The following is a 12,524-nucleotide window of genomic DNA, read 5'->3' on the forward strand; positions in this document are numbered from 1 at the left end:
AGCACTGCTAAATCTTCATTCTGTTTTGCTAATCCTGTTTATTAAATGTAGGCTAAAGAAGGAGCTGGTCTTGCAGCCATTGAGATATCAAAACTGAAGACTAAAGTTGATGATTTGGAGAGAGCATTGCATCAGACAAAGACCTTCCAAGCAGAAACTGAGAGAGAGATTGCATCATACCAGAATGAGCTTGCTGGCTTAAGGTGTGTATGTTAAATTCAACACAAATAGTGGAGGTTGCTTTTGTTGAGAATTCTTCAGCAGTCGCCCCAACATGGTATGGACACGGAACTAAAAGGGGGACAAGAGTGTTTCTGTAATGTCTGCAGGCTGCCCTTCACATCTTAGATGGCAGTAGACATCTGAAAGTGGTGTTCCATGGAGACATTTCAAGGTTTGGTTATCGTAGACTGCTCTTTTAATTAGAGCTTGTAAGTTAAAACAGATTCTAACTGAACTTATGCAGATGAAGCAGTTAGGATTAGGTCAGCTGTGGTAGTTTTGTTTGATAGGCAATATCGTAATGTCTTATGCATTTTATTATCTGTAGTGCAATTTCTGCAATTAAGATCTGCTGCATGTGATATCTGTTTTATGCTAGAAGCTTTGGGAGGACAGTCTAGATCAAAAGGTCGGTCCCAGATTTATCTCTGCAAATATGAAGAAACATTTGAACTCATTTGAACTAGTAGCTGTGGATAGCATGAAAACTCTTTTCTATTTTTTTTTTCTTACTTTGAAATCATGTTACATTGAATTCAGAAAGATTTAAATTGCTTTTATGCCCTTTGTGATGCCGCTTGTATATGACAGCATCTCGGGACAGACAGCATGTCATGAGGTCTGGAGTCTAGGGTGTGCTTCTTCCCATTCCAGTACTCGAAATAAGCTAGACTATCTTGAGCAGCAGTCTGTGCTGCTCCAACCTGGAGCTGCTTTGCTGCCCCACCTCATTCGTCAGGTAGCTCAGGTAGGTATGCTGCGTTAACAGCTTTTCCATTCTTTACAGTTGATAAGCTTCTCTGGTGTCCAAGGCAGCAAGGCGCACAAGGCTTTATGCTCAAGGCTTTATTTTCCAAGTTTTTTGTTAGCAGATATCTATAAACTGGAGTGTATACTGCAAATGTTCCTTTAATGCTCCGTATTTGCATAGTATCTATGTTTAGAAACTACCATTCTTTATTTCAGGAATACTAGTGAACACAACTCTTCCCTTCTTGTTGACTTCTATGTACTGTATTATCATTTAACAACTAGTTTAATATTTTATGTTCAGAATGGAAAAAAACCTCCTCCTCTCAGAGTCGCAGGCACTACGAAGTCAGTGTGAGATTGCAGTTGCTGAGAAAGACCAACAGATTGCAGAGCTACAGAGGCTGCAGCAAGACAGGATTGTTAAGAAACCAGGCTCTGATGTGAGTGGTTATCCAGCCAAGGTAAGGAAACAAAATAAAGCAGGAGGGATGAAGGTACTTTGATCAGTTCATTGTTTAAAATTTGCAAACTGCTTCCCAAGTGAGAACTGTACAGTGTTGTACAGTTTGCAGGAGGGGAGAAGACAGGTATGTATTTCCATACTGCACCGAGGTCAAACCAGCAAATTACAGTTACTGCTAGCGAGCGAGTTGCAAGAATTCTTAGTTTTGATAACTTCCTTTGGACAAGGAGTTGTGAGTTTGTCTTGAATCTTACTGATGCTTAACTAAAAAGGAGTCACAGTTTGCTATGGTTAAATGTGGGATAACAGTGTTTGCTCATTCTTTATATTAATAAGTTATTTCAGTAATCTTGAAATTTGCTGTCGTGGCTTAGTTGAACCTTTTCATATTGCATTCAAGACTTATGATAAGGCTCAAATTAGATGAATGAGCAGGAGCATGCAAATAGTCAACAGCAGGCCTGATGCTTCCAAATTCAGAGAGAAATTTGATGCAACTCATGCAACTTGCAGAATTCTCAGTTAATTCTATCAAGTCAAGAAAAGGACAGGAAGATTTCAGGCAGCTCAAGGAAGAATTCCTCTAGTCGTGAAGACTGAGATACATTATGTCCATAGCAGGAATAGTTATTAATTCTGGCTTCGTATGCCAGTTTCCTATGTATCCCCTGTCTCCTACTGTTGACACTGATGTCCTTATATGACCCTATAGCACACTTGTTCAGAGAGAGTAAGATGCTGTATTTGTAGGGTGCCAGCACGCTGCTTGGCTTGATCAGCTTAGCCTGTAGAACAGCTGAGTTCTACCTGTTTCTCCTAGTAGGTAGTGCAAGTTGGATTCATCTTCCCAGCCGCTAATTATATACGTTAAGTATAAAAACACCATAATTTCTTCAGACATTGACTTTTCTCTCAAAAATTTGTTTTTGAAATTGGTTGACCAATTCACATGTTAATGGGGGAACAGATGGGCAAACTTTCAAATTTCTATTTTTTAGAAAAAGCAATTAAATGAATTGTGTGAATGCTGAAGAAATGGAAGAAAAGGTGACACAGAAAACAACTCCTGGCTAAGTCATTTGTACTGTATTTTAACTCTACTGCTTCACAGAAGTATTGCATTTTAATAAAAATATTTAAAATATATAAAAAGATATAAAATATATAAAAAGTATAAAAAGAAGCTTGAAGGAGGGAGGTAAATATCATGATACAGAAATCGAAGATTGGGATTGTTTACAGTAAGAAGTAAGTAAATGAGAGACAGAAATACCTACTAGCAGTGAAGGGTGTAAATAGGTGAACTGAGAGTATATTCTTCTTTCTTGTGAACCTAGAATAAGCAACATTTACTGCCAATTGCAAAGTTACCTGAAAGCATGTCCTTTTATTTACTGATCACACCTTTTTTAGGATGTAGTATTAATGCAGTCTGTTACCAAGCACACTGATTATAACAAGATTCAAACAGGAATTGAAGATTTACAATGAGAGCAGCACTTTTCAGTATTTGTATTCTTGATTTGAACAAATCTATTAAATGTCGTTCTTCACAGCTTAAATCAATATCTCCAATTATTGAAGATTAGAATAGGAGCTAATTGAGAGGGAGAAGAGAGAGATGTGCCTAATGGGAGTATTGTTGTGTGTCTTGTGAAGCAGCTGGAGCTGGTTTCTGCCAGGAGCAAAAATACCCTATTTAAAAAGATCCCAGCTGAGACCCAATTTGGCAATTGCCATCCACTTTTGTAGATTATCATTAAAGGTTTAAGGGAAGTGTTTTTTCAAATATTTTTCTTATCTCTCTTCTTTGTTCTAAGAGAAGATTATTTCCTTTAATTTCAATAAAGACATTATAGTTCAAGTTCGTGGCTATTATTTGCTGCTCATCTTTTGTGATAAAATTACAAATAAAAGATATTGAGCAATAATGTCTTTTGGATTATAGAATAGTTCATTTTTTATATGTTATATTACTAATTTTGTAATATTGTCTGTATTTCTATTGAAATCCTTAAGCTGAAAACACTATATAGTTGAATTTTTACAAAGTTGTAAATGTTTGATTGAATTCTGAAAAGGAAATCATTATTTAATCCAAATGTATACTTAATTTTGAAATTCCATATAATTTTTTACGAAACTTTTATACCATTGATCCTGAATGTACTAATACTTTTAAAAGATTTTAGAAGCTGTCACCCTTGCTGGAAGTGCAGACATTCCCGAGGAAATCAAGTATGTTTTAGCTGAGAAAAATCAGCTTCAGAATGAACTGCAGCGTTGCCTTCAGGAGATGCACCAGAAGGACCTTCATTTTCAGCAGATCAATTCAAAGGTAATTTAAAACAACATCCTCAATGGTTAATGTGAATCTAAACTGCTATCAACATACAAATATTTTTGTATGGTATATTGATGGTATCTTGTATATTTTAAATTCATAGTGATTTAAAACTTGGATTCTTCAAGACAACTCTCTTGGCTCAGACTAGAAATTACAAATAAAATCTCTTTAGTTATTTGACTGAGAGTTTTTTGAATTTTCTTTCTGAAGAAAATCATAGGGCACTACTAAAGTTGTGCTCAAAATTAAAAAAAAACCCCTCATTATAGACAGAAGCAGGTATATTACCTAGAAGAAGGTCTTAGTTATCTTGTACCAGTTTTTAAATGTCTCAAGAATATTTTCTGTTTTTTGATGAACTGATTTGTGCCTGTACAGATGGTAAATATTTATGTTCACTTTTGTTTACAGAATTTTATAAAAATTCCTAGAAGTGTTTTTCTTAACACTTCCTCCTCTCTTTTGTAGCCATATATTCAAAGCAAACTGGGTTTGTGTGACCTCCCAGCTGTCTTCTCTATCACTCGCTGTGTCTGTTCTCCCTGCTTCACCCAGTATTTTTTAAACTTAAAAATAGTTTCAACCAGATTTTGAAACAGACATAGAAATCTCAAACTCCTACAGGTAATGATGAATGTCTATGTAAAGAGGAAGACTCAAATGACTTTCTTTTTTTGAAAAGATGAAAAGTTCACTGCTGTCATTCATCGAGTGCCTGATAAATATGTGTATGTTGTCAAGCCAAGTTGGCTCTGTGCATTGTCCTGAAGCAGCAACCACATCTACTCAATTTTGCCACATGGTAATGAAATACAGCAAGGGAGAATAAAAGGGAAAACTTGGAGTTCTGTGTTGAGGATACTGATGACAGAGGAAATAAATACACAGGTTTCCTTATTTCTGCTGTTCATTAAAGAGCCATTTGGATCTTGTAAAACTGTGACCTTGCAAAAGATTCTTGAAGAGAGTTTGGTCATTGAGATGAGAAGTCTCAATTCTGTAATAATTTTCTGGAGGAGATGGTTCCTGAAGTTTATTTCTTTAAATGTTAATTTCTTCCAGGTTTTGCAGTCAGCAGAAGAGAATGCCATCTTGTCTGCCCAGTTAAAGGCTATGTCTCAGACTCTAAGGGATAATCAGCTTCATTACACGGATTTGCAAAATCGTTATTTAAGATTGGAGAGGGAGTATCAGACAATGCAATTGACATCCTTTCAAGGCACTGTTCAGGTAACATGAGCATGTGGAAACATTCCAAATCTTTCTTTCATCCTCATGAGTTTGCTAGTTTTCTGGCATTGAACATGATGTAAACTGTTCTTATTTGTACTGATGCTTTTGCCCGCGAAACACTAATAAGGAAGTGAATTGTCTGTATTGCTCCAAAACTTCTACTTGACTTTTCAGTTAAGGTAGGTGTTCACAGATGCTTTTGTTGTTTTGAAGTGTCTTTTTTTTTAAACCAGCCTGCAGCTAGCAGAGGTAATTTAATCATCACTAATAATTAGTTTATTAGGGATTAGTGATAATTTCACAGCAGTTATCAATCATTTTGCAAGGTGTTTGAGTAATGTTTTCACATGTGAGATCTATACATCCTATTCAGCATTTCTGTAGGCTTTGTAATCTGTCATATACATCTATAATCCTTTTTTCCTTTGTGATGTCTTTATTTTTAAAAAATCCTCCTGTACTGCATTGTTTATTCAGCAATGATCCATTAATACAAGACGCTAACGCGCTGCAAACACTAGTTTAAAGCCAGAACATCTCAGCTGCCTTCGTGTGAGCAGGTGCACATGGCACAGTGTAACAGCATGCATAGTTGGTCTCGGATTTTGTTAGCAAAATAGCTGCCTTACTTGTGAAACTAAGGTCAGTACTATATTAGTGTAGATACATTGCTTTCACTTCAGGTAACTTGGAGATTGCTGCACAGTCCTGTATAATAAAGTGTACAAGTACCCTTCAAACCCTGCAACATACTGTTCTTTCTCAACTTTCTGTTGGAAAACAAGAGATTAAATGACAGCGTAGTGGTTTGTTGCTCTATTCTGTGGTGCTTATGGCTTCTTTAATTGAAATAAAGATTTTTATGACTAGAAAAATGATGACTTTTTTTTTTTCCCACTTTATATTTTCCAGGATGAAGCTAGAGCAGAAGTTCCCCCAGGAGCACCACAGGAAAGATCTGCGGTTATTGTTGAGATAGATAATATGGAGCTAAATGAACTCAGAAAAAGGTCAGGACTGAGAGCATATATTAGCAATATTGTTTTCCTGACAGTTGGGTTTTAGAAGCAAAAATAATACTTTTCCCAAGCTCAGGTGTTTTGGGAGGAAAAAGAGAGGAGTGCAATTATAATGAATTAAATGAATCTAGTTGTATTACTGAGTTGTTATTATTTGGTGTTTTTTAAAGTTTACTTATTTAAAGATGTAATACTTATAAGTGACTTTATTTCAATACCTAATGTAAAGTTTGTCATTATATTTTTTTACAAGAAAAAATAAATTATTTAATAAAAATGAGGAAGCAACTAACTTTTTCAATAGTTAAAATACTGACTTCGTATTCCTGTTTTGTTTTAGGCTTGCAGAGACTGAGCAACAGTATGAGTCAATGCAGCAGGCTCTCTCCCAGCTGACAGAAACACTGTCAGAAGAGAAGAGGAGAAGAGAAGCTGCAGAAGAGGCTCTTGGGCTCTCTGAGGAGCTAAATAACAGGTAAATATTCTTGTAAGATGACTTCTTTTCTTTGAAAATTGCATGGCAGCTAGACTGCTACACTAAGTCCTCCTGTGGGAATGAAATAACTTGCATGTTCAGAGACCTCAAGCCGTCTTTCCCTTCCACTTGTCCCTGGTTGAATGCATGGAGATTTTCTGAGGCACTATGGCTGTCTTAAATGCAATGTGTGCCAAAAAAAACCCAGAAAATCTGAGTGTCATTTTTTTTTTTTGTTTGCTTTTACTTTTAGTGACATTTCTGATGGGAAAAAGTCGTAACTTTCTGAGGCAAATAATAGAATCTGTTTGCAAACACATGCAGCAATAAAAGTCTGTGGTCCTATATTTGTGACTCTACTGTGTTAGTAGAAATAGTAGTTTTAAAATATGTTTATCTATCTGCCTAAATAAGATCTGTACCACTGTAGTGATCTGAAAGTCACTATTTAATGAGCTAGAGGTGCTGGGTGGTTACTTTGCATAAATGAAGCATCATGAGAGTAGATTAAAAATAAAAATTGAAAAAGACCTGTCAGCATAAACCAAATCTTACTGTTTTTTGGCTTTTTTTTTTCTTGTGAGGAATCTGTCCTAGTAATTTAAGTATTTAAAATAACATTCATAATGGGAATTTGGTACTTTTGAAAAGTACTACTCTGTGCCCTCTTAATTTTTCCCCTAGATTTGAAGTAAGTGGTTACAGGTCTGTACCTACAGAATATACTGTTCAGATGGAATCTGAGGAGGAAAGGGAAGCCTTAATTATCAATCCTAGTGAACATGTTATTGTGCGAAAGGTAAGTAAATAAGCTTTTAAAAATCCTGCATTATAAGGTATTTAAAATTTATTTGCACGTTTTATGCTGCTAGTTGCAGATTGGATTGAAGAAAGCACAGAATGTGAATCTTTCGTGTTAGTCCTCCCTTTCCCTTACCTTTCCTCTGCCCCACCTGTGTCTTTTAACTCTCATTTATACTTCAGGCACAGTTTTTCTTCCTTGTAACTGGTAGTCATTGATTTTTGGGTTGGTAAACAATGGCACTAACTAGGTACTTGTATGACACTGCCTTGTATCTCTGTACATGAAAATCTGAATATGAAGTGTTCTGGATATCACAGGGGTGGGAATGCCATAAAGAGGTTCATTCAAAGTAGCATACTAAGTTTGGAAGACGTGTCTTTGATTTCTTTCTATTTGGGTTGCCCCATAATACCTTATTTATGCTCATATTAAAATGTGAGTTCCTGTATTATATACTACATCTGTAGATGATAAGTAAAATGTGTATGGACATTATTATTTTGCATCATAGCATATATAAATACATAAGCATATGTAAATACATGTATATTCCTTTCCTGAACTTTTGGGCTTTTTTTGCCTTTAATTTTTTTGTGGTAATGGTCTGTGCTGTGGCATTCATTAAAAGACTAAAACATTTGTAGTGCCCCCGAATCATCTAGTTTACAATGGAGCCGCTGCTTATCTGTCTTCATGGTTATTTATCTGGCATTTCTTTGCTTCCTAACCAGGTGAAGGGAGGAGCCCTTTCCTTCAGAAGATGGCTTCGAGGACGAAGTCTTTACTGTTCTAAGCTGCTGACCTCCAGAGCAAAATCACGCTATTTATTCCTTACATACCTGATGACACTACATATTATTGTTTTATTGTGCCTCACTGGCATTCTCTAAATACAGTGCGTTTTCTGAGTAAATTATTTTCCTATAGGTTAATGGTGTGCCAATTTCTAGAGTTTTTCACATGCTGCTGTTAAGCTATGCACTGGACACAGTTGTATATATACTTGTTATACTCTGTGAGTCTTGAGCTTCTTATCAGAAATTTGTGTATATCACAGTTGCTCCAAAGGTGACTTGAATTGCTCTTTAACAGTGGAATATTATATTTGCTAAGGAGAAAATATTCCCTTCTGTTTGCCCTATAAATGAACTGCTGCATACAATTTATTTAATATGATCTGTGAGTACATAATGATTGATTACTACTGATTGGGTTGTAAATGGCATCTTTTCTATATAAAATTTATTTTAAGAGTTTAAGCTATAAATTTTAAACGCATATTCAACTATTACTGTTTATTGGCTTCTTGATTATAACAAGGAGTTTTATAGTGTGCAATAAAGGAAGAACAACTGGACTTTTGGGTTTTCTTTTGACTGCAAATAAAAAGTTTAAGAAGTCAGTGTTCTTATGTGACTTATGTTCTTACGAAGTGTAAGTTCTTCTCCTTTGTAATGCTGACAAGATGCACAGCTGTGTCTATGCTCATAAGGAAAGCCAGTGATCAGGCTTCAGTAAAGATACAAAACTGAGATGGAACATCATCTTATATTCCTAACCTGTTGTTTCAAACTGTGCTTTTGCAATTTTCATTTATTCTTTTTTTTTTTTATTTATAGTAGCCACTTGTTGTTCAGATATGTTTGGTTACTACATATCTTTAGGGAAAACTACACATCTGCTCAACGCTTGAAACTCAATCTTAAAAAGATATAAGCCTATAGATTGTACATACCTAAGATCCAAGACATTTTTTTATAAATGAGCACAGGGTATATTTACAACTCGGAGGTCCAAGGATTTGCCTTCAGCTTCTGTAGATGCCTAATGGAGCATGAGTTCTCTGGAACTGTGCAACTATTTGCCTGATTCCAAAAATAGTTACTTGGGAGCACTGTGGTGACTGGCAGCTGGAATGAGGTTTTTTACACCCAGTGCTTACCGAATAAGCTGTGGTCTCATTCTTTAATCATGATTTCACTCTTTGCCTGTTATCTCTTATAAAGCAGGCCTGTTCTTAACAAGGGATTCCTTTATTGGCCTTTCTGGATCTTGTAGTTTACTGTGATATTTTCACGTTTGGAACTTGGGGATTTACCTGGGAGTGTTGATGTAACTATGATGAAATGGCTTTTTGTTAGTGATGACAAGTCTTTAATGACTTTTCATTCTAATGACTTTCACTACACCTGGGATTCAGGGTCAGACGCAGTCTTTTATATTACATAATAGCCCATTAACTTTTCTTGATTCTTTGCTGTTACACTCCTGAAAACCAATATACTTAAATATATACCTGAATGAGTGCGTTGTGTTTATTCAGAATTATTTCACATGGTGTAGAACATTCAAGTTAGGGCACTCTGTGTTGGTTTTCTGTACTTTAATTATCATCAGAAACGCAATGTGAAGACTATTCATTGAGCATGGAAATCAAGATTGATAGTTTGAACTGATTGGACCTTAAGTATCACTTCATTAAAAAGTTTCTTGTATCTGAGGTCTGCTGCAGTCGCAGGACAGGTGAGAGAGAGAGATTGACCCTTGACATTTGCAAAGTTAACCTCAGGTACAATTTGGTAAATTTTCTGCATCATTTGCTTTTGTCATGGAGAATGGGAAAATATTATCAACCTCTATTACCTTTGTAGATAAGTTCTTTTGATGGTTCTTTTATATATCTTGGTCTAGTGTAGGACTGGATTGTAGTATATGATAAATGTATTCTTATGTAATTGGTGTCTTTCAGCTGTAAAATGGTTATTGCTTGTGTCTTCTGAATGACATATTGGTGATTCATTCTCTGTTTTCAGCTATAATGTCACCGAAGTATTAAGATAAGCCAGCTATTTTCAATCTTTGTGACATAGAAACAACATAAACAGCTGAAACAGGAGTACTGTATATGGCAAGATTTTTGTTTGTTTGCTTGTAATTAGTAACAGCTTATGGATGGTTGCTCACAGAATGATAGTGAGCTGTTTTTAGCTATTTCTGTTAAAATGAAGCAGAATACCCTCCAGTGACAGCAGTGGACCTACAGATCTTTCTAGTGTTATTCATCTAGCATGAGGGACTTTTGTCTTTAAGGGAGGGGAGGAAAAATCCTCCATCATGAGGCAGAACAAGTTAGGGAGTGGGAAAGGATCCAGAGTTGTTAGAAATTCTGCCCTAATTTATCCAGGCGTTTCTATTGTCACTGTGATAAGCATAAGCTGGAAAAAAACGTTTCCAAAAATGGCTTGACATGTGTAGATACTCTGTGAACTCCGTTCCAGAAGCTGATATAAATGTAATGGAAAGTGAGATCATTTCATTTCCGAAGAGGCTTTTACAGTCATCTCTGTTTCCTGGGTAAGTATTACCCTGAGATGTTTTTAATGTTATAGTTCAGTCTTTCAATGCCTTGCTCGACTTGGAACTTGGTCTGGGATTTCCTAGGGCTGTAGATGTTTTTTTCTCTTTCTAAATTGTGGGTTTGGATGCTGCTTGCATCAGTCACTGAAGTAATTCCAAAGGGACCTAACATAAGGAGATTCACGTTGGTCCTTATTGCAGAGAAATATAGCAGAGCTTTCTCATCGCTCAGCTGATGAGACATGTACAATGAAATCTTTTTGATCTATCGGAAACCTTGAAGAACCAATGTGTTGTAAGTTCAGCAGCTAGTTCTGAGCAGCAACAACAGAAAAATGTATTGGTGTGAGCGCGAGGTGCTCCTGAATTTATACTGTTGCATTTATTTTTCTCCCAGCGTTTTGTACCAGAGGACTACATACGCTGTTTTTGATAGGATGAAGGCGATCTTGAAAGTTAATTGTGCTATGAATTTCAGTGCCCCCTCAACTTGCCTAAATTTGTAGCAGGGAAGGGAGGAATGGGTAGCTTTTTGTGGGACAGACTTTTGCAAGGCTGAGGCTTAAAGTTTCAAAATAGATGCGTGGTTGTATTGGAAATAAGTCATTCAGATAATCGGTCATGTGAATGGTGAAACTACATAAACATAAGGATTTGGTAAGCAGTAAATATCTGAAAAAAATAGCTGCTGCATGGAAATTACTAAGCCTAGAACTTCAGCAACTTTCAGATAAAATATTTCAGAATATTTCAGAATATTTAAGGTTGGAAGGGACCTCTACAGATCATCTAGTCCAACCTTCCTGCTCAAGCAGGCACACCTAGAGCATGTGGCACAGGGTGGCATCCAGGCGGGTTTTGAAGACCTCCAGAGTAGGAGACTCCACAACCTCCCTGGGCAGCCTGTTCCACTGCTCTGTCACCCTAACAGTAAAGATATGGCTCAATAAAAAAAAATATGGCTCAATCTAGGACAGGTTTGGAGGTTTGTTTTCTTTTTGGGTTTTCCTTCCCTTTTGAAGTAGCACTTGCAACCAGTTCTGTTTTCTTATGACAAAGCAAATCTTGCAGTTACAGGCAGATCAACAGCAGTTACATATTTTATTTTAAAATACCTCCACATCATACTTTTGATTGATGCTTCCATCCCACGTAATAGTCACGTCTTTGCTTCATAAAGGGCTTGGGAAAGGCCTGAATGGAGTGGGGCAAGGTGTACCACAACTGCTCAGTTGTCTTAGGACATATATCTATCATATATCTAAATCTTCACAGACTTCAGTGTTATTGCCATGGTCCTTGTGACAGCACAAGGGAAAACTCTTAACTCCCCAAATGTGGGGAGAACACATACATTGGTAGCAAGAGGGACCATAAGGGCAGGGAAGGAAAAAGAAAAAATTTCTTCCTCCTTGACTGCCTAAAGAGGCAATCCTGCAGTCCTAAAAATAAACAAGGAATCTGAAACAGGAGTCATAGTGAAGTTGAGGCTCTCCCTCCATGGGAGTTTTGCCACCAGTATCAATGAGATCAGGACTTTATTTGATGTGTTGGCCAACTGCTGAAGTTACCTTGGGTTCGGTCAGCGGTGCCAGCCGTGTCCTATTCTGTTTCTCAGAATAACCACTTAGATAAGGTATTTACCATTTACAAATATGGAATGGGTCCTGTAGGGAGCACTTAACAGAGAAGCTGTCATTTAAAAACACGCAACAAGCATTTCCCTGAAACTTTTTGGTAGATTATTTATAGCTGTTTGCTTAAGACTGACAACACTCAATTCCAAAAATGCCATTAGGGAACAAATGTAATATTTGAAAGAATGAATGCTCTGTATTTCTTACCTACTA

At 36.5% G+C, this 12,524-nt stretch overlaps 1 protein-coding gene across 1 annotated transcript in view; it reads left to right on the forward strand.

Moving 5' to 3' along the window:
• LOC112943562 (golgin subfamily B member 1-like) overlaps positions 1–8,719 on the forward strand; it is a 42,218-nt gene extending 33,499 nt beyond the window's left edge. The window contains exons 23-30 of the mRNA XM_026034774.1: positions 52–203; positions 1,277–1,436; positions 3,624–3,776; positions 4,848–5,015; positions 5,931–6,028; positions 6,378–6,512; positions 7,197–7,311; positions 8,049–8,719. Coding sequence (XP_025890559.1) covers positions 52–203; positions 1,277–1,436; positions 3,624–3,776; positions 4,848–5,015; positions 5,931–6,028; positions 6,378–6,512; positions 7,197–7,311; positions 8,049–8,207 — 1,140 coding nt within the window. The 3' untranslated portion in view covers positions 8,208–8,719. The remainder of the gene's footprint in view (positions 1–51; positions 204–1,276; positions 1,437–3,623; positions 3,777–4,847; positions 5,016–5,930; positions 6,029–6,377; positions 6,513–7,196; positions 7,312–8,048) is intronic.
• The last annotated feature ends 3,805 nt before the right edge of the window (positions 8,720–12,524 follow it).

Source organism: Nothoprocta perdicaria, unplaced genomic scaffold (genome assembly GCF_003342845.1).
Source record: "Nothoprocta perdicaria isolate Ctin4 unplaced genomic scaffold, notPer1 scaffold_15, whole genome shotgun sequence".
NCBI lineage: Eukaryota > Metazoa > Chordata > Aves > Tinamiformes > Tinamidae > Nothoprocta > Nothoprocta perdicaria.